The 22,936-nt window shown below is 30.4% G+C and overlaps 1 protein-coding gene and 1 long non-coding RNA gene across 2 annotated transcripts; both read left to right on the top strand.

Moving 5' to 3' along the window:
* The first annotated feature begins 5,888 nt into the window (after window positions 1–5,888).
* Gp210 (nucleoporin 210) lies at window positions 5,889–14,651 on the top strand. Its single transcript, XM_040712681.2, has 19 exons — window positions 5,889–6,159; window positions 7,625–7,791; window positions 8,328–8,499; window positions 8,573–8,708; window positions 8,768–8,909; window positions 8,966–9,087; window positions 9,166–9,348; window positions 9,415–9,519; window positions 9,577–9,750; window positions 9,810–9,968; window positions 10,028–10,229; window positions 10,296–10,443; window positions 10,523–10,665; window positions 10,729–10,876; window positions 11,601–11,724; window positions 12,307–12,408; window positions 12,477–12,564; window positions 12,633–12,739; window positions 14,368–14,651. Exons 1-19 carry the CDS (start codon window positions 5,987–5,989, stop codon window positions 14,482–14,484), a joined length of 2,712 nt encoding a protein of 903 aa, XP_040568615.1. The 5' UTR covers window positions 5,889–5,986; the 3' UTR covers window positions 14,485–14,651.
* Window positions 14,652–21,461: 6,810 nt separating this feature from the next.
* On the top strand, window positions 21,462–22,710 carry LOC139905399 (uncharacterized). The gene is made up of 3 exons (XR_011780104.1): window positions 21,462–22,139; window positions 22,193–22,332; window positions 22,395–22,710. It is a non-coding gene; the product is annotated as an uncharacterized lncRNA (long non-coding RNA).
* The last annotated feature ends 226 nt before the right edge of the window (window positions 22,711–22,936 follow it).

The raw sequence follows: 22,936 nt of genomic DNA, 5'->3' as shown, positions 1-22,936 counted from the left end.
TTTAATATTTTATCCAAAATTGTGAATGATCGGACAAAGGCATGTCACTATATTTTTAACCGAAACATCTAAACAAAACCAATTTCCTCGAATTCATTAAAAAAAAGTTATGTCTTGTTCCTAACTCAACTAGTAAATTTCTATGATTATTTTAACAATGCACAAAAAGTTATAAAAACAGTACCTGGATCCTTTTTGTCTTTTTTTAAAACCTATCTTTTCAAAATTATCTCTTTCCAAAATTACATTTTGTGAAAAAAAATCATCTCTTTGTTAAAGATTTCACCTACAAAAAATCTATGATTTGTTTTCCACGATGGATTCCTGCTATTTTATTATTTTTAACCATTTTTCGGACAGTTTTCAATTTTATTTTAGGATTTTCCTTCCAAAAAAAACACCTATACCATAATTATTAGAAATTTTGATTTTGATTTTTTTTGCTATAATTTGAAATCATGTATCAAAATCTAGTGCTTCCATTATAATGAACAACCTACTTATAAAAGTAAATGGGCAGGTTTTTTCATTATATGTCAATATACAATTAATAAACAAATAATTAAGGATTCACTTGATCTTTTTTTCCTGTGTTAGCTTTAGCTTAGGTCAAAAACCTTGTCTCTATCTATTTGGGGGAGAGCAGCTAACAAAAATTGACAGCATCACCTTATCAGATTTACTGCTCAGTTAAAACCTTTGCAGAGATCAAATGTATAAGACATGTGAGTATAACAAATGCAATATTGGGTTACATCTAAATTGATTCTATAATATTAGCAATTATACTATAACTTATGATTTTTTTTCATGAAATGATATTCATGTAAATATAAAGTCAACTTATCAGAATATGTTTCAATATAAAAATCTCTATAGTTTCATTTAAAGCCGCTAGGTTTAATTCATTCATTAACGTTAATTATGTTCCAAGACTTTCTGACTACCCGGTAGTTCTCAGTTGTAGATTATAGGTATATTACCTTCTTTGAAAGTCATTAAAATCTGTCATGGCTTATGAATTTGAAGAAGGATGCCCTATTTTGGGGACAAGCCCTGATGAAGATGTGGCTAATAATTTCATGAGGTAACTCAATCATTGCTATTGTGTCTATTAAATGTTTAAAAAAAATTGATAGTCAGGTGATAAGTGGCTGCTGTTCAATAATTACCTCAAATAATTCGAACTTTGATTTCCCCTATAATGTTTTGTTTCAGATAGATTTTTTTTCGATTTGATGGGCTAGCAATCCCAGATAATAATGATATGGTAAGGCCAGAAAGTCCATAAATAAATTTAGTATTGTCTCTAATTATTCCCTCAGTAGAAAATTTACCCTACATAACTAAAAAATAAAATTGAAGGATCTTCCTACTTAAATGGGGGCTTAATAGATACTCTTTTTACAGATTCATCTTCTGTATTATTATCCGTCTGCTCTATGTTATCTTCTGTCAAGCATTCTGGATTATTGGGAGTGGAAAGAATGCCAATGTGTAAAATCCGAGTGTAGGACAAAACCTCATTTATTTTACTTAGCATATGGTATGTAAAAAATGAATAATAGGTAAACATATTAACTCGATTATAAATAAACCAACGCAACTTTTTGATTGGGAGTTAAAAGTGTAAGTCGTATAATTCAGGATTGGTATTTCAGTAATTCCTTCCTATATTTTCTACTATATACGGAGAGGGATTTGCATTTATTTCCTTTCTCTCACCAACAACTTTGTGATACTTTAGAAATTGTTCTTCCAGATTCTATTGAATGACTTTATAGTTTTCTTCCTTGTATTCTCCTTCATTGAATTCGTCAAGGTGTTATCACCATCTTCAACACATTTATATTTAATCACAGTGTTTAATTAAAAACAACATGTAACCCTTGAATACTGAACGAATTAGGTTGAACTACCTAATTCGTCAATAATTTTATGAGTTTTGAGACTTATAAAAGAATTAAATGTGAACACTTTTCATTCCCCAATTGCTCTTCTTAGTATGGGTTGTCATTTTGAGCTAATTAGTGTTATTGGAAGTATACTGATACATGGAATTCGATACACTTGTAGCTTAAGTATTTTTTTTCCTCGTGAAGGATGGAGTAAAGAATCAGTTGTACTTTTCCTCCTTTTTTCAACCAATCACTAATTTTATATTATCGTCATGATCGTCGAGTGATTGTTCCATGTATCTAGAATTCTAATGACTAATTCCTGCGTTACCGAGCTTACGCAAAAAATATACATTGTATTTGGTTGTTAGCTGTCAATGTTTATGCTTATTTTCTTCCAATCAGTTTTTGAACGTTGATTAGTTGAATAAGAGTTAGTTCTTCTTAAGCTGTGTTCAATTACCAACAATAATTGGATTATAATTCTACCAAATGGTTTTGGGACTTTTTGCTGTTTCTTTTTTGTATGAAAAGTAGCCCAAAATTCGAAAACTGAAAACAAATTAAACTGTAAATTTTTTGATATTTAGGTAACGTCATTAATATTTACGTTTAAAAAATAGATTATATATATTGTATTCTAGCCGATAAGTCTTTCACATAACTTTTTTAAATCTAAACAGCCTCTCAATCTCTACGTTCAAAACGTATTTTCTCCATTTTACCAATCTTCTTTAATTTTTGTTATGAAGATATTTTTGGTTATAACGAGTTTTACATGTATTCTATACAATTTTCTCTAATACAATGTTAACAACATGTTAAACTAGATATTTAAAAATATTGTTGGGTCTTACACAATATCACTCACTAATTTGATATAGTCACACACCACTAATGTAGTACTAATAAGTAGAAGAGTTCTTTATTTTTGTTAAGGCCGCGGGTCTAGCACCTTTTGAATTCTGTAACCCGATTCAACCCGCAACATTTTATCAGATTTGCCTACTATAGACAATTTGAAAAATAAACAAATAATACTTACTCATACTTCTTGATCTACAACCTTATGGAATAAATATTAATTCAATGTATGTATTTAATTAAAATTTAGAAGTTTATTTACAAAATTGCCCATAAACCTAAATGCCGTAATCACGGTTTTGTTAGGGGGAGCGACTGAACTGACTATGATTATGGATAATATTAATTTGTCAATAATTAGTACTGCTGAAAAATTTATTAGGGGCCCAGGCCTTTCTTCCCCCCCCCCCTACCACCACGTTGATTACAGGCTTGAAACTTTCACTTATTATGAAAAACCTTTCTAAGTAGACATGTACAGATATCAAAAATTTCAGCTGAGCAATTTTCGTGTTTTACTACTTACAATAAAAATAATAAATGTTGCTTCAGACTAAGGACATGTCATTACCTAAATTTTGTTATACTAGTCTATTATTGCAGGTCACTTCTTTTATATTTAAAGAAAAATTGAGAAACAAATAATTTAATCCGGAGCCCCTACTTGTTTAAACCCCTAGGTTTAAACATAGTTTAGTCTCCACCTCATTTTATTGGTTCACCATTTCAAATAATAAAATTTAAAGAAATGTATTTTTTTAAGTTTAAAAATGCATATAAATAAGTATACATAAATTGTACCTGGGTATGACTTTTGATCAAGGACTCAACTGGACAAAGCCTCCAAGTGTTATCAGTTATGGAATATGGCCAAAACAATCATAATACAAAATTGGGACTAACTTCAGAGAAGGTTCTCTGATTATATGAAGCTATGATCATACCTATAATCTCCTATGGGTGTCTAGTATGGGGACATGCAATCACTACAAAGAAAAAGGCAAGGAAGATGCCCCATTCAAGGGAAAGCAATTTTGGAAATGACTCATACATTTCGATCGGCACCAAGTGCAATTGAGGCAGTTTTGAGTATTGCTCCTCAGGACATATACATTAAGGAACAGGCGATTAAATTAATATGGAGAACAAAGTATTTCTTACGTGATACCTGGGATGGAATTGATAATCTTCCAAAACGTCGTTGGCGTTTGGCCCTTTTCTAGCCCACCCAAGCAAGTGGAAGGACATAAGCTCAACGAGCAATGTCTGTATGGAAGAATGGCAAAGTACAGATAATCTCATCAATAGATGCCCTGCCCTATCTTACAAAAGACATTAAGCCATGAATGAGGAAAACGAAAACATTCGTATTTTAAAATTTATGAAATGTAAAAAAAAATTAAAAACATTATTGAACAAAATTTTAATGTAAACTAGGTTTTAGAATCTGTTGTAGTATACAAATACCCCATTGTGTGGTAGTGTTCGTTTCAATATATTTGATAATTATATATAATTCAACTTTATTTTAAAATTTATGGATAGTAAGCAGTAATAAATATTTAACTAACTGACTAAAGTGTGCATATGTGGTGGAATTGGCAGATTGAGCCGATTCCAATACTTCAAAAAGGTCGATTCTTGCAGATTCCCATCCATCGATACACACTTACTTATTAGCTTTTTGTTAATGTGAGATAGGGCATTTAAATAGAACCTATATACCATCACAATTTATATAACTTGTCACAGTGACAGCAAAACCTGCCACTACCGACAAGCTCTTGATACTATCATTCATTTAAATGCAGTTAATGATCTAGTTGAGCGTAGAGTTGCTCTCATGAAATAATAAAGTGGTCTACTAACATCTGATGAATTGCAGCTGCAGTTCCTCCTGCAAGTGGTCGAAGATCCTCGAAGCTTATATGTCCGTGATTCAAGGAAAAAGACTCTTTCAAAATTTTAATTTAAAAACATATGTGCAATAGAAATTACTAGAACTTTTTTACATTATTATCAAAATTTGGATTAATAATAAATTAAGAAAATATAAAAGTTTTAAAAAATATATATATATATTTTTAATGATAATTCTTATACTGACCCCATAATACAATGGGTGTAAAAGGATAATTTTCAACTAAATCTATCACATAATACTTCTCTATTACGAGACTACAAAGGTTTTATAAAGGCTTTTTTAATCGAAAAAAGTTGAATAAAAGCTCAAAAAAGGTAAATTTTATAGTAATTTAACATGTTCTATCTACTTTAAGTAAAAAATTCCAATATGAATATAATTTCTTGTACGGGCAGATAGATGGACATATAGCAAAAAATGCGAGTTATGGAAATCTTTGCTATTTTTGAGTAATTAGAACCAAATGTTATTTAAAAAAAAATTTTTTTTGATTGTAAATTTATTCAATTTTAAGGTTTTTTTTTAACACGAAGTGCTTAGATGATATTCAGGTCGAAACTCTTTTTTTCTTAAATCTTAAAATTTCTTAATATTTTTAAAAGCCGTTTCAAATTTGTACACTATGACTAAGGCCTAAAAGGAAAAACTTGCAACCTTCGAAGCTCAACATTTCTTAAATTTAAAAAAAAATAAGCTCCATCCTAAGTATATAACTACGTCTTCAAGTGATTAATACGTCAACTAATGTATTCATGGTTTTTTTTATCTGTTTCACATAACGTATATCCAGGTGAAATCAAATCATACAATATTATGGTATGCAATGTATTATTGCATAGCATTAATATTTTTTTTTGCAATAAATCAATAAAAAATTGACCACTTTTATTATTCAAAAGTTCAATGTACCTTTTAAAACTCAAGGATGGCTATTTATTTTCAAACAAGATACCTTTTAAAACATAGAGCAAAAATACATTTATTCTTCAAATCTCGGAGTCAATCTTTTACATAGGTAATTTGTCAAAACTGTTTCAATGGAGGCAATTGTTATTAAAATAAAGAAATAATGCTTAGTAAATAGAATTACATATTAGAAAATTTGAGGAATTAAATCTACGTGTCTGTTTCTCTATGTAGGCACATATGAAGCTTCAGGTAACAAAGATTTACAATGCAGAATTTAATAAATGGATGTTGTTGTTTTTTTACAGAAGGGAAAAAGAAGATCAGTGTTATTTTCTTACTTGTACCCATAGTCTTTGAAAATTAACACATTATTAATACTATTTTTAAGTATATGATATATCAAAGTATGAAAGTGTCCTTAAATAATTGCAAAGTTTTGTGTCTTTGGATACTTGTAAACACCGTAGGACAATCTGTTGGTTATCAACAGGAGTTTTATCTTCCATATTCTGAGACTGAGGATGTGGACTTCACTATTTCCAGAAATGATGGATGCTTTCAATGGTGAGTATTAGTACCATACATTTTCTTATGGATTGTTATTAACTCTATGGTATCTTTAATTTTACTTTTATGAGTTAATTTGTTAAATAAAACATTTCCCAACATTTTTTATATTAAAATATTAGTTAAGCATTTTAAAATAGAATAGAAATCAACTTGGCATATTAAAGGAGACTATTACGTCTAGGTATGGGAATATTGTCTAAATTGCTGTGATCGTAAAAATCACGCCTGAGATAATATCATAAATAATATGGACATATTGATGGACTATATATCTGCTGAAATAGATAACTCTAAATTATATGTTTAAGTGCTCCTTGCTCGTTGAAATTTTAAAAATAGATAGTATTCAGATCTTACCAACAAATAAAGGTCTTTTTTTCTTAAATTTACACCCACTTTAAAATAAACAATAATACTATCCTTAAGTATTTCAATTGCATATTACACAATAAAATAAATAGATGGATTTTGCAAATAAAATGGTAATAATAACTTATTTAATACTTAGTAGTACACTTGGATAATGAAATATTCTGCTTATAAATGGGGCATATGAACAATCTTTACTTAACTTTACATGTTTAAAACTAAACGATTTAAATCACAAAAGTCAAGGCAAAATTCTTTAAACTTTAGAATAATTGTTTTACTACTATTAGTATTAACTTTAGTTGGATTTCTGTATTACTTGAGCTCGAAAAAAATTAGACTTTGGTAGGACTGACTCAAATTTGTCGTAAATAATTTTAGGAAAATTTGACTTCACTTAAACTCGAATAATCAAATCACAAGAAATTCAAGTTATAATGAATAGTGGTATCACTGAATAAGATAATGCTACTCACATCTCTCTTTTTGAAAGAAACAAAGATTTGGTGTATTTACCTTTCAATTGTTTTAATAAGTTGACTATTGTATGATTTAAAATAGTAGACTCTACGTGTTATGAACTTCAAAAAGGTATGACATAGGATTTGGATTTTATACATATTTATATGAAAGGCCTTCATTTGATACTCTGTCACTGATACTTTTATTGATAAAACTATCAATTCAATGTCTATAATTATTAATAACTATTCTGTAAATAATAATTATTATTTGAAAACAATACAAATACAAAAGGCTAGCTCATGTATGTTTTTTTCTGTATGCATCATTGTCCTATGGACTCTTCCCAATTTTTGGTGGAGTATTTGGCAAAGAGGCAAAGGAGAACTAGGAAATTGTACTCCACAAAATCTACAGGCAACGATACAAACAATATAGAAGGATCCATCGGGCAACACGGCATACTCATAGTTCTTTGCCCGTTGCTCTACTAAAAATCGATCTAATATGTATTATCCTACTTCTAATGAAATTGAAATAAATGAAATCCACGTACAAGAAAAATATAATTTATGTATTCATTTATGAATTATTTAATTGCTAAAATTGTTACAAATAAACATTTCAGGAGTACAGAAGCAGTTGAAGTCGTTAATTTAAGACCACTTACTCTTGATTATTCTAAACAATGTGGAAATGTTTTAGAATTTGTTGTCATAGCAAAGGCAGCCCATCCGGAAAAAGAAACCATCATCAAAATATTTGCTGAAAATGTCAATGAGAATATTGATCCAGGTAGGATTACATTTGATTTAAAAGTTGATATTGTATGTATTCTATAGTGTATACTACTTTGGTTAAACGAACAAAAAAAATCGTTTTTTTCGATTTGTATTTTTTTAAGTCCCTGTAAAACGTGAACAAGGACTTAAAAAGATACAAATTGAGAAAAAAAATATGTACTTATTTTTGTAACTGTTTATAAAAAACATGTAATTAAATACTTTAACAGTACTACAAAATTTTTATAGATGGCTATACTTTTGAATTTATTTTATTTTTATGAGGGGCATTGAACTTTAATTGACAAAATAATATACGTTTAATACTATTGAGTATTGGTAAATAAATAATTTATGTATCACTAGCTAGGGATTGTTTGATATATCCTTACAGAATACAAAAATATGAGGCATATTTTGGTATAAATATGCAATAAGGTTTTATGCATGCATATGATTAAAAATAGGCAAATATAATGGTTTGATACAACAAACATAAACACAAATATATCATTTCAATTCATTCGCTGTTTTTTTTTTTTTTTTTAGATAACCCATCTATTTTTGAATATACCATTATCGTAAAACCTGTAGTCAGACTAGAAATCTTAGGTCTAAAGACAATTCTCAAAATTAGAGATCCTCCTTCACCTTTTGGTGTCAGTGCTTATGATGCAGAAGATAATGAGTTTGATACATTGGATGGACTTCAAATACGATGGTAGACTAAATTATTGATTATTATAATTGATTATAACCTTTATTAGATATTAATAATTTTTTTTTAAATCAAGGTTCATCGGTTCTGAAAGAGACGTTCTAGTCTTTAATAGCACTACAAACAATCATGACTCAACAACCTATGTCGTTGCAACAGCATTGGGTAAAGCGACACTCATTGTTCTACTAGAAGACCCTAACTACAATCAAGTAAAAAACACGATTATTATGTATTTATATCATTTCAATTTTTGTACGTTCCCTATAAGGTCATTAAGCCCGCCACTTTGGAGGTTGATGTAAAGTCTCCTTTTAAGGTTGAACCTGATGGAGTTTTTGTACTACCGGGAGGAGAAGTTGAGTTTAAACTCTTCGAGGAAGTTGTTTCTGATCATGGCTCAAAGATAAGGGGTAAGTTTGTGTCTAAGTTTTTGTATATGATGTGTTAATGTCTCTTTTTTTTTCAGATATCGATGTCACCGGTGACAATCCATTATTTACATTTGAGATTGAAGATTCTAGTATTGCATCCATTGACAAAGAAACCTCACTTGTGACTGCATTGAAAGAAGAAGAGGATGAGACTATGGTAAAAGAAAATGAAATGAAAAACAAAAATTATTTCAGAGTAATTAAATGTATAATTAATTTTATAAAATAAAAATAGATCATGGTGAAAAATCGTGAGGGAGAAGTTATCAAACAAGTTCCATTTCGAATTACAATTGCTGATTCCTTAACTATTAAGGCTCATCCTGGTGGTGATCAAGTTCAACTCCTCCAAGAAGAAGAATATGAAATAAAGGTTGAAATCTTTGATAAATATAAAAGACGAATTTATCCATCAAAAGTACTGCGATCATTCAAATATTCATTTTTTATGCACTGTCCATAATTTTTTTTTACTTTTTTTCAGAATATTTTATGCAAGACATCTTATCCAGGTCAGTTTAAGGTTGTAGAGCTATCCGACAACGGTCTTTGGGCAAGAATCCATACAAAGGAAATGGGTAGAGGAAGGGTAAATTAATTTATCGTTCGAAGTTGACAGTTTGATCTCCAACTAATATTTATCTAGGTTAAAGCACATCTCCGATCAGTTTTGACATCAGATGACGAAGAAATTGAGGTGGTTCCTCATCTCAGAGGGAATGTGGATTTCGAAATATATGAAGCTATTAAATTAAATCCAAAAGAGACTATTTTACCCTGGGATGAGACTGTGAAACCAGAATATTCCCTCAATTACAAAGTAATAACGAATTCATTTGATTTATATATATATTTGTATTGCTAAACTCTCTTATTTAGGCATCAGGTGGAAGTAAGTTGTTCAGATACTCTGTTAGTGATGAAGAAATGGCCACATCCACTGGCAATGGACAAATTTTAACCCATGGAGTTAAGTCAGGTTCATTTAAAGTTCGTGCATCAATGGCTCACAATGAAAATATTTTTGGAGAGTCAGAAGTGAGTTTTTCAAAAGACAATCAATGACAAAATGAATTCATTCAACCCTTAAACATTAGGTTTATATAGTTTCTCCAGAGACATTATCCATTGATTTTCATTCAAATGAAGGTCACAGTGGTGTTTTGCTCCGTATTCCAATTGTTATGACAACCTCTATTCCTGACGCTGATGATCGAATGGTCTTTAACGACTGTACAGATATTCCATTCAAATTAACAATGAGCCAAGAGGAGCATTTTAAATTTGAAGAAAAAGACAGTAATTATTAAATGTATTTCTAAGTTTCATAGCCCTTAATCTAACATATTTATTTTGCTATCTCAGTTCGTGGATCGCATCGTTTTGGATCTTCATGTGCTAACATATACATTTCTTGCTCAAAACCTGGTGCTGTATCAGATGTCACTGTTTCATATAGAAATCCAACATCAGGACAAGAATTGAGTGCAATGACAAATATACAATGTTATGCGTAAGATCTGCATCATTTTTATGCAACCGTATAAATATTGTTTTAAATGAAATTTTATTATTTTTCTTTTGGATGGTAGGTCCATGACATTTGTAAATCCAGTCATGAAAAGGAATAGTATATCGACAAATATGTTCCTGGCGATTGGTTCATCTTCAAAAGTCATTATTGATCATGGTCCACTTCCATGGTATAAGGACCCTTCAACATTTTTCAGACAAAGTAAATTTTTAAAACTAAATATTATTTTTACTATTTTCTTTCTTATTCAACTTTCTTTTTTAGTTGAGATCGAAGACCCAGATATACTTAAAGTAAATAGAATTAATAAAGAAAATGATTACGAGAAAAATGTTTACGATGTAACATGTAAAGCAGAGGGGAAAACCAATTTTATTGTAACAATCGGTAACAAAGGATCTGAGAGCAATAAGTAAGTGTGTGCTGATTTCACTTCTAATAATTTATTATTAAGGGCAAAAGCTTGCCTAGTATATGTGGCACAGGTCTACCAATCATCAATAAAATAAAACCCCTGCATATTATGTGTTATATAGAAAAACCACAGTTACAAGATTATCGAGAAAATAATTATTGATGTATTATAATTTTGGCAAATGATTATTTTTAATATATGGCACTGATTATTATTATAGAAGAGCCAAAGTTCACGGTGACGAAGTAGTACGACTATCACAAAAAAAACCTTGTGTAAATTTTATCACTCTCATGCTACAGATTTCCAAAATTGGGTGATCCCCCAAGATTAGTGGAAATATATTTACCTTATTTTACGCAAATGTCAGATTTTAAATTTAAAAAATATATATATTAGATTTTCTTATGATTTGGCGCTCATTCTGAATATATTTTACCACCCTAGGATATTGATTTTTTTTATAAAAAATTGTTTCTTTTATTTTTTCAAGAAAAAAATACCAGCTATCACCCTCCACCCCCCAAAAAAAAGAATGACATTGGCATCAAGTCTAAATATCCACATAGGTCTATATGCTAGAAAGTTTAGTTAAACTTTCCAATTAAAATAACTGTAAGGAACCCATTGCAACACCAAATGTAAATTTACAGAATGATAAATAAAAAAAAATATACGAGTACATAAAATAAGTATATATAACATTTTTTTATTTAATTAGTATGCCAGCAAAAGAATCTAGAGAAGTTACTATCAACTGTGTTATTCCTAGAAAAATTAGTCTTACTCCAAGAACTATTGATGGATCAAAGGTGGATTTGATTGTCAATCCCTCCTCAGGAAAAGTAAGTAATTTACTGATTTTCACTTTTAAATACTACATAGTAAATATACAGGCCAGTGACTACGGAAGGGGTTGTGGGAGGTAGTATATCTCCCTCCTTGAAAAAATAAATTACTGTCAAATTTCAAAATATTTTATTTAGATGGCAAGGGTTGTAATAAAACTTTTAATAAATTGTTCCAAAAATGTAGTTGTTAACAAAGTTAATACAGTTTAACAATTTAATTTTTTTCTTTTATTAATAGAAACGTTATCCCAATTTAATATTGTCAAATTTCGAAATATATTTCTTAACAAATTGTCAAAGTTGTGAAGCGATGTTTTATCATTGGTATAATAATACAAAAATTAAAAAATTGGCATAAAAAAAATAAAGTAATTAAAAAAAATTGTTAAACCTTCGGTCAAAAAAATTTGCATGTTGTCAAGCTATAAAATATTTTATCTAAAAGTTTCTAATTTTTTATTTAAAGAAATTATTCATTTAAACTAATTTATGAGCTAGTCAACAACTAAAGAGCAATCCTAGTCACAGCTCTGTACATACAAACATTCATATACTGCTATTTTTACCCAATTGTAGATTCTATTAGACAAGGAAAAGGGAATTCGAGTATTCGTGGTTGTCAAGGATGGACAAGGTCATACACTTGAAAGTGTTGAGAGCTTAAAATTTAGCATTGAGGTAAGTTGAATATATACCTAACCAAATATTGACTCCAATAATTTAATAATATATTTTAAAAAATCCAGCTATCGGATTCCCAACTTATAAAGACTAAATCCGAAACTTTCCACTTTCCAAAATCAGATTCGACAAATTTAATTATCCCAAGCCGACGTAAGTCATTTTCATTATTAATCGATAAAGAATATTAGTATTTTTTTTTTATTTTTTTTTGTTATCAGCTTACATTGATATATTGAGCCAAAAAAAGAAAGGGAACGTCGATATCGAGGTATCTCTTGTTGGTTACGATGAAGATGTTTTCAAATCTCGTGGATTAGAATTACCTGTAAGTCGAATCTATCAATTAGTTATATTTTATTTAAAAGAGTGTACTAGTTATGCATGGCTTGACTTTTATACTATAGGTGGCCTGTGTGCTTTTAACCAACATTTCCCAAAAAAAATCCGCTTTCCTTAGTTGTTAAGTTTTTTTAACGCTTTTAATGTCATATTTCTTACAAAACAAGTATCTCCAATCCAGGGTTCTTAAGTCTCCCACAATAGCCCAGAAACTTAAGCTGATTCAATTTTTCCCGGGCTTTTATGCTATAAATTGAATTTTCTGTACATTTTACAAAACATAGAAAATGTAACCTTAAGTAAAGTGATTACTTTTTAAACAACATTGAACGTAAGGGTTGAGTATGTATTCAATAAGTATGTAGGGCGAGAAATAATTAAATATTATGTATTTTTGTCAAATTTTCTATAATAATCAAATCAGATAAAATATTGCTGGTCGGGTAGGGGTGGATTGTAGAGCTAAAAAAATACTAGACCCTTCGCGTCTAAAACGCCACTCACTGTATCAATAGATTGTACTTACATTAATAAGGGGGTCTGCAAAAGTTGTATAATGTGAGAAGTAGAATATAATTTTGCAAAATAACCGAAATTTTGGAAACCAGTTCTACCTAGGCTAAGTTTTGAAACCTGGTTTTAATCTTAAATTAAAAAAAAAACCCACACAATTAAGGGGTTTCAATCTGTTCCAAGTGAATTGATTAATCTACTTTCTGTCCGCCCAATCGTTTCAAGTAGGATTATTCAAAATTAAGGCTACAGTTATAACCTATTCTTTATCACAATTTACTTCGTTCTCATATTTTTTTACATTTTTTACCTGTCATCAATATTTTGAATGTTGATGGGTACTCGAGTTAGCTCTTTTTAAGATGTGAATCATTATCAAAAAATAACTAAATGGTTGGGAAGAATTGGATAACTACCAAATGATTTTTGGCCTTATTTTTCATTTTTGGAAGAATGACTGTGAGACACAATAAAGGTAACGACAGTCAGAACGTTGAATGTTTGCATATAAATTTGCTGCTGTGAGTCTACAAATGCCTCATTTTTGAGTGTGCTCTTCATATATTAGAACTGTATGACTACTTGATCTAAAAAACAACAACTTAGCAACGAACATGGGTAGCTAAATCTGAATGTGGCATATGAAAAAAAGCAAAGCTTGTATGTTTATCGGTTGTCTACACCTAATAAATCCAAGCAATGCCAGGTACTTCGACTATTACTCAACATTACATAACAATTGACATCGTTTATCAATCGAATGATATTTTATCTCTACTAATTTTATTCTAAATATGACTTATATGGACATATAGTTTCCCTTACTTTTTTTTACCAACTTGTATAAAAACTATCGTATACTGAATTTATTAAGAAATTAAAATGGTTTTTTTAAATAAATTATTATTCTGATGTCAAAGAATAAATAGATTAACTTATAAAGTACTTTAATTTGAAACATTCCTTGTCAATGGCATGGAATAATTTTGAAAAGGAAATGAGTTCCAAATATGTTATTTTAGATTCAAATAGATTTTTAATAGAAATTTATATTCTAGCTAATTTTTTGTATATATCTCTTTTTTTTTTAATCCTTTACAGGATCCTTTCCCAATTGATGAGGAAGAAAATGAGGAGGAAGAGGATTTTGCGATATATTCAGACATTATTGGATTATCCTTACTAACGGAGAAAGAAATTATTTCATTTAGACCATAAATTTCTAACTTATCACTCTGATTAGAAGTTACCAAATTATTAGGAATAGGAAATTAACTTGATTACAATAATTGTTTTCGTAGATATACATTATATACTTATATTTACAAATGTTTACTTAATCTTTTATTTTTAAATATATATGTACTATACAGTTTTGTCCAGAATTAGAAATCCATAAAAGACTATTAACAAACTATATTTAAATTTTTTATATTGAAATAGTTATTAATACTTTTTTATTGGTTAAATATCTCATTCAATGTGCTTGCCCTTGTTTTGATTAACTTGGCAAGGGTATCTCGTCACCGACTTGCAGCTAGTAAAAAAAAAGTTTTTCATTTATTATGCTAAATTGAAGATGACTTTCCCGAAATACAGTTTGGCTTGACAATAAAAAAAAACCTTACATTTGCGAGGAAGATTAATAAGACACCTATTCCAGTTTTTAAAAAATATCACACATTAGTCCTGATGGCAAAATAAACTGTGTTTCACAGGTTCCAAACTTTATAGCGTTTTTAAAAAACAATCCTGATGTTACAGAAAAATAAACTGTTTTAGAATTTTTTTTTGAGTTATTAGATTCATACTTGGAGCATTCATACCTATATATTCATTTGGAATTTATTAGAGGACAAATATTTTAAAGTTCAATACAAAAAAAATCTCCAAGATATTTGACTCAAATTCAGCTGCTCTTTCGCAAACCACCAGTTCAGCTTTGTATTGCCAAATTGTGTTCTCAAGATTTGTTATTTTACCATCACAATAACATCTTAAAAGAATTTAAAGTTCATTAACTCTGAAAGCCAGTATTAATAGTACTAAATCAAATTATCTCAAATAATGATTATCTAGTTTAAGTGAAAAAGATAAATTTTTATCTATTATTATCGACAAATTTTATTCTGCCTCTCATACAATACTACAAATAGAAAATTATATGGCCTTGGGACTTAATAATTATATTTTCAAACATGGATTTTACTCAAATTAAGAAACATCTCCGATTCTGAAATCATACTTACCAATTAAGTAAGCCTTACCAATTAGAGACGTTTACATCAATTGGAAAGAGCAGCGCTGAATACTTTGCTGAAGGGCGTATTGTGCTTTCTCTCAAGGAAAAAACCCATTGCACATCTTGGAGAAGATGTCTAGTCTTAAAAGATATTCCTCAATATAATATATTTAGGTTTGAGGGGGAATCAGACATGAAGTTTCTTTCTTGTTTCACCTGATTGAGTACGCATCTAAGATCTCCGCTTGATCGTTTCTCATAGAAAATACGTTGTTTGACTTTGCGTGGAAATCTCTTGACATGAAGAAATCCACCTCGAGTTGGAACAAACAGGAGGCTATTTGGTTGAATACTTCTACTTTCAATCAAAACCCCCAAGTATGAAGAGACTCCCTCGATAAAAAGTACGCTTGCATGTTCTCTTCTGAAAGGAATCCAGACAAAATCTGCCCCAATTCTTCTATTCATTAAACGCTTCCATGTTCTCACAGTGATATCGTTTAGACATTTCACCTTGGTATCACCGTCCTTTAAAAAGAGTAGTGTATTATCCACATGAACTAATATCTGTGAGTGATATGAAATCGAAATAACACTTTTTCTACAGATCACATTCCGAGCTCGTTAGTATGAAGATCTCGATCATTCCCTGTCCATCAACCCTCTTCAAAGGAGCCGTATGATAATGAAATGCCATAAAAATCCTAGATTAATAAGTTGCGTCCTGGAATCCGAGTACTCGTATTCAAATTACCTTGAAACCAAGGATTCTGTATAACGGCGAGACTAAACACTTGGAGAACGAGACATGCACAAAGTCATTGACCTGCAAAATTAAATCATCTAAATAGATGCTTATGCTTACAACTTATCTTAAGTTGGCTTCCAAAAAAAATTGGTTTCCTTCCTTGATTACTGCTTCGTCCAAAAGATCGGTAGAGATAGGGATCGCAGTTAACGTTCTAGAAATGTCATTTATCTTATAAATGAAATCACTTGCTTCAAAATCTTGGTAAAAATTATCGAAGCTGATGAAAACATAAAAAGTTAAATTGGTAAATATTGTTTTTCCACTGAAATTTGAAAAAATAACCGTGGTTAGGACAAAATCTTTAAAAAAAATGATATGTATCAAACAGATCTAAAAACCATAAAAATAAAAAATAAATGAATCTTGGTTGAGCCAAAATCTTAAGGAATCAACCGATTCTTATTTTGATTTAGAATAAACTTATTAAAGGTGTTGATATTTTTCTTGTTACTCTCCATCGAGAGTTATCCTTCTTTGGAACAGCGAATATTCCGAAAATGAAGAAAAGAGACTAATCACTTTCAGTAACTATCTCAAAAGTTCCAGAAAACAACAATTCCACAACTTCGTTATCCATTTTTTGTTTAGCCCAAGAGCATAAAGGAGGATTACCTCCCACATAGGCATAAGAAGATTCTTTAGATAAAAATTGAGATTTATACCCATATTCAAAATATTAAACATAGATTTACTTTTAATTAAAATTGCACCATTATGTAAACTAGCTTCTGTGAGTAGCTGGAAAAAGTTATTTGAAAAGAAGTTAACCGCCAAATTTGAAAGTATTTGAATTGCTTTATCTAAAGTATCAAAAATATTCATAAATGAGGATTACTCAAAGAGGTGTAGTTCTGTATCCTTCTCTTGGAGGTATTGCATGACCTTTTAGAGGTCCCATAAAATTCTTAGACGAAGTGTTGACCTTAAGGAAGGGTTAGGGTTCGAAGGCCTGTTAGCCGTTGTCTACCCAAAAAGTATCTTTCGATACCCTGAACTCCACCATATCACATTACACAAAGCTCGGTCATTCCGAACATTATCCAACATCATCTTGATTGATGAAGGACCAGATATAGGATGGTTTGGAGCCTAGTCTTATGATTCCTCCTCTAGGATTGATGTTTTAATAGTCTCTTTAAAGGAAGAAAGTAAAAGTATCCTTCTAGTGTTCTTAATGAGCTTTTCCAGGTATTGCACCGAGTAAAAAACTTCACAAAAGTGAAGGGTTCCATGAAGGAAACATGGAATTTCTCCCATTCCTTTAGTCACATGGCCATGGCTTCCAAAAAAAAATTGGTTTCCTTCCTTGATTACTGCTTCGTCCAAAATATCGCTAGAGTAGGGATCGCAGTTAACGTTCTAGAAATGTAATTTATCTCCTCCTAGGCCCTCCTAAATGGGTCTAAAAGACAATCTGAAATTTCGTGTATGTTAGAGTGATAATTGTGGCACTATATCCAGGCTCTTAATTCCGGATTCGCAATCGGAATAGCCAGTTGTGAATCAACAGACTCCGTTAATTTATAAAATTCATCCGTAAAGGATTAAAATTTGGTGTTAGATTTTGAGTGGGTTGCCCAGTGCATGGCCAGCGTCTCCACTGAAGATGGTAAGGGAGTTGCTAATGCAGCTTGTTTAAAAGGACGATAGATTGTCCAAGACTTTTCACTCATGTTTATTAAATGTTAATTTAACTATTATCTATTTATATTTATACGTCTTGACTCTTAAAGTGGAGAAACAGAAAGAGGATGATGTAAGAGAAGGAACACATGTCGTAGAGGGGTGAAATTCTGGGGGACCAGATTCTTATTGTAGAGTTTTGGGGTATGTTTCTAAAATAGCCAGGGTCAAACAGAATTACAAATGAATAGCTACGCTATGAAATAAAATCAGTATTTTATTTGTCCATAGAACCAACTCCCTCCATGCCTTTGTTGAAAGCATTGCCAATATTGGACAAAACACCAATGATCCACACTAGATAGTTTTCATCTTATTTGAACATTAGAAAAGCTCTTCAGCCTTCATAAACAAAAACTAAGATAATGGGTTAATACTTAATACTATAGTGTAGCCATTCCTACCTATAGACTATTGATAGAACAAAGGTCCCATTTACCTACGATTTTTTATCAACAACAAACAATCCAAATCCAAATTCTTATTATTCATATTAGAACTCTTTCGAAATAGTATTTTGTACAAAGATCAAAATATAGAGAGCCCTTATAAATCACCTATTTCCCTAAAGCATTTTTCTCAATATAAGTTGTTTTAATTAATACTTAAATAATTTTAAAAATTGAAAATATTTACTATTTTAATGTATATTGTGCTATGAAAAGTACTTGTAAGTCTTTTCTCACAGGGCATAGTCCTTGAATATTTTCATCTAGTCCAGTCCAAGTCCTAAGAAAAATAAAAAACTTAAGGAGACCTTATATCGAGTAAAAAAATTGAAATGACAACAAGATCAAGACGAGTCGCATGCCTTAGCTTTGGAGTGCAAGTCAAATATCTGATTGTTATATCAACTCGAGTTGCAAGCCTCCCCATCTGGTACGAACTATGAGTCAGAAACTTGGGACTCGAACATATTCAAATACTAGTTACTTTTCTTGTAATGGAGACTATATTGGATTTGAGACTATTTTTTAATAACTTTAATGACAATCATATTAATTTCTTTGTAATATATATATACTAAGGACCTTTTCCCATTTCTGGTATTTACTCTTACTCAGGCTTGTGACCGGAACGCAAAATTGAACGTTGTTCCATGGAATTTGCGTTCAATGAACGGAACAGAATTAATTTTAAACGTTGAACGCTAAGGTGACATTTGAGCGTTCCGTTCTAATAGTACTTTAAAAAAATCCTGGGAATAGGGATGAAAAAGGGATCTGCACTTCGCTTTTGAAGACTTCTTGACTCCTCTAGCTCAACTGGAGAGGATTGAGCCACCATTATGGCGCAGACAAATAAAATCAAAATCTAAAAAGCACAAAATAAATTAGTACTATGTAAATGAAAAATAAGACTTAACTAAAAGCATCTTGAACTCACTTCTTTGATCATGGCAATCGTTCTATTAAAACATAGTTCATTTAAGGGCGTTAAAACTTTGGAGTTTTGAATGAAACCATGTTTCTAACAATATATTTAGTCATCCAATAAAACCTACCTTTGAACCAAGTCTTCTTAAGTCAACTACTTAATAGAACAGCAATTATAAATATATCTATGCAAAGTTATGTATTGTATATTATGACATAATTTCTCTTCATCGTTTGTTATATATATGTCATACTGTATATAATGTTTTGCTCAAAACACAAGCAAACAAATAGATAGATTAATTAGGAATAAGGTTCTTCAATGATTAATCTAATGTTATGTAATATGAGAAAAAGAATAGCTTGTTTATCTTAATTTCAATTATATTAAATTTTCATTAATTGTAATCAAGATAAAGGAATAAATAGCTCATTTTTCAAATATTGAAATGTTGTATTAATTTTTAAAAACTTTGATTTTCATATATAGTTTTCAGTAGAAATATGGGACTGAACCGTATTAATACCCTAAAACTTTACTTTAAAAAAGGCTTTAAAGGCCAAACCTGTAAAGTTTGAAAGTTTAAATGATATTTTTTTTTGTTCTACCTAATTAATTTCCAGCCTAATTAAAAGAGTATCGTTTAGAATAGGTATATCTTTAACTTAAATTATTTATTTATTAACACATGAAGGAAGAGGGATTGTTGTATATTATTTATATATAACTTCTCTATAAATAACATTAGTAATGTATATTATATTCTGTAAATTTATGCAAGACAAAATATATTGTTAGTTAGAAAAAATCAAAGCCGTCATTACAGGGAGTGTACTCATAACTTTTTAGTGACCACTGATCATAAAGGATGAACTTTGGCACGAAATCTAAAGAATAGAAATGAGGCAATAAAGTAACAAATTATTTAAAAAATATTGTTAATATTTACGAGTTAACAATTAAATGATAACAAAACATTCAATTCATTTTGTGATCAATAACTTAAAAACTGAGCTTATGACGATGTTCTTTATATTGTTAGCGTTTGCAATCTGAATATCAATAAAGTCAATAAGGTAACGTCTCCCACAGAAATGTCAGTCCATAGGGCCAATCAAAATTGCCGTCATTGACCTCCCTTGATGATCTCTTGTCTTATCTAGTGCAACAAAAATATCCCTTTCTTCCAAAAATCCTTGACATACTTCCACAACCAAGTTGTTAACCACCCATCGACCTAGAGAAGTTTTTCCAGCATGTTTTTCAATAAACTTGGAGAAGTTTAGATGATCCAGAACATTTAAGGGGATGTTACAAGATACAAATAACTTTGCTACGTCCAAATTGAATGATGAACCATTTAATTATTCTTCGTCTCCTTGAATAAGGTGTTACTTCAATACTTTTAAGTTGTTGATGTGATGGGAGGTTTTGGAGTGGCGGATTATTGCCATAAAGAACGAAATGGGTACAAGAAACTGGCAAAAACGGTAAGATATACTTTTATTTTCCGAATCATAATTCCACACCTCCGTTGATAGAAACACGTTTTCTTCAGTATAATGATAATGCACGTGAGAGAGTAGTCAGGGGAAGATGCTATGATGACGATTAGTACAATACTGAGGAAAAGTTGTTTAGAAGATGCAAGAGTACCAATGTGTTTCATTCCTTTTTTATATAATCTCTTTCAACCAATAAAATTCGTTCTTTTTCAACGATTCCAACCACCCTACGTTATGGACCATAACGCATGTACGACTTATGTTTTACTTCCCCCCCGCTTTTAGTATTGACGTCATATTAGATGAGTGGTTGCAATGTTTTGACAAAATCTGTTTTTCCTGCCCAGCAGCCGCTACGATACATTAAATTGAAAATTCTAGCAATAGTGACGTCATAGAAGTGCTTGCATGTTTTGTCAAAATCTGCCTGTCTTACCCAATAGTCGGTACAATCAAAGACTCCTGTAAGCAGGACCGGGCACGCGCAAACCTGAATTCAAATACGCGTAGAATATGGGTCTATTGAAAAAAAAAAAAAAAAAAGCAACGTGTTTGGTAAGATAATAAGTCAGGGTGATAATTTTGGTAAGAATAGAAAAGCGTGCGAGGAGAAAAGAAGAAATACTTATGGCATCATTGATTAAATAATATACATCTTCTTCTATCAATCATGAACGTTATCATTCCCGCCTTTATTATTCAATATTAATATAATAATATTAGATGGGGATAGTCGATACAGAACTGAATAAAATGTAAAAAATAACGTCGCCTTCTGTCTGGATTTCTGAAAATGGAGGCCTAGGAATTTGGAAAATACTTACCGGATGAGAAACAGATGGTTTGTCGGATTTGTCGATATAAATGTGCCTTTAGTCCCCTGTCTAGAATTACACGCCACTCATTATCCTCATCTCATAACAAGAGTATGGATATTCATCTATAAAATCAATTTAACGATTAATACATCAAGTCAGACTTTAACTCTGATCTCACAAGGATGCTTATTGCATGTAATATAACCTTATCCATTGCTAATCATCTACGTTCAAAAAATTTATGGAGAAATACAAGGGTAAACATATTGGTTCCCGAGGAACCATCATTAAATTAATGGAGGATGTTGGTACTGATGTCATATATAGAAATACATATAAAAATGTTTTGAGTCATCCACACCAAATGATGATCAAGTTATCAGTAAAAAGTATTTACGAATATCGAAATGGAACTCTGAATTTTGTACTATCTCACAGTAAGTATTAAATTTTTTTATAAATCTAACCATAAAATATGATTCTATTTTAGCTAAACATATCAAGAATTATGATACACAACTCAGTAAAGGGCAAAAACAACTGCTTAAATGGTCACAACAACGGGGGTAGTAGCTTTGGATGGTTTGCAACTAGTTTGTCTGAGACTACTTACTTCGCTTTAAGACTTGGGTATGATAATTAGGTTTTCCAATATTACATAGTTAATAAATATTACTTTTTTATCACTTAAGGCTTAGCTATGGTTGATGGGCTCCAAGAAATGGTGTTCAGAAAACTCATAAATGGCAAAAACAACTGTTTAAATGGTCCCAACAACGAGGGTAGTTACATTGGGTGTTGCATTATAATTAACAATTGTGTATATCCTTCATGATAATAGTATGTTGTTATATAAGCATACCTAAATAACTGCGGAAAATCTTTTTTTGATGCTCTTAATAGGGAGTAATATTGACGGACATTACTACATAATTAGCTTTTGCTCTAAATCTTTACGATTAATTTATTTCTAACATTTTTTATTAATATATTTATTGTCTAATTTTATGATTTTGACATTTACTTTATTATTAATAATTAGTTAGATCTCATCAGTAGAGATATATCTAAGGGTGATAAATTTGGTAAGAATAGAAAAGCGTGCGAGGAGAAAAGAAGAATTACTAATGGCATCATTGATTAAATAATATACATCTTCTTCTATCAATCATGAACGTTATCATTCCCGCCTTTATTATTCAATATTAATATAATATGAGATGGTGATAGTCGA

The sequence above is a fragment of the Lepeophtheirus salmonis genome, chromosome 5 (assembly GCF_016086655.4).
Source record: "Lepeophtheirus salmonis chromosome 5, UVic_Lsal_1.4, whole genome shotgun sequence".
Lineage (NCBI taxonomy): Eukaryota > Metazoa > Arthropoda > Copepoda > Siphonostomatoida > Caligidae > Lepeophtheirus > Lepeophtheirus salmonis.
This window is presented reverse-complemented; position numbering and strand designations above follow the sequence as displayed.

Excerpts from the sequence above, each read along its gene's own strand:
- Gp210 (XM_040712681.2), top strand. The coding sequence starts at position 5,987 with ATGATATATCAAAGTATGAAAGTGTCCTTAAATAATTGCAAAGTTTTG. Across the intron at positions 9,349-9,414 it reads GACGAATTTATCCATCAAAA|AATATTTTATGCAAGACATC; the intron begins GTACTGCGATCA and ends ACTTTTTTTCAG. Across the intron at positions 10,444-10,522 it reads ACAAATATACAATGTTATGC|GTCCATGACATTTGTAAATC; the intron begins GTAAGATCTGCA and ends TTTGGATGGTAG.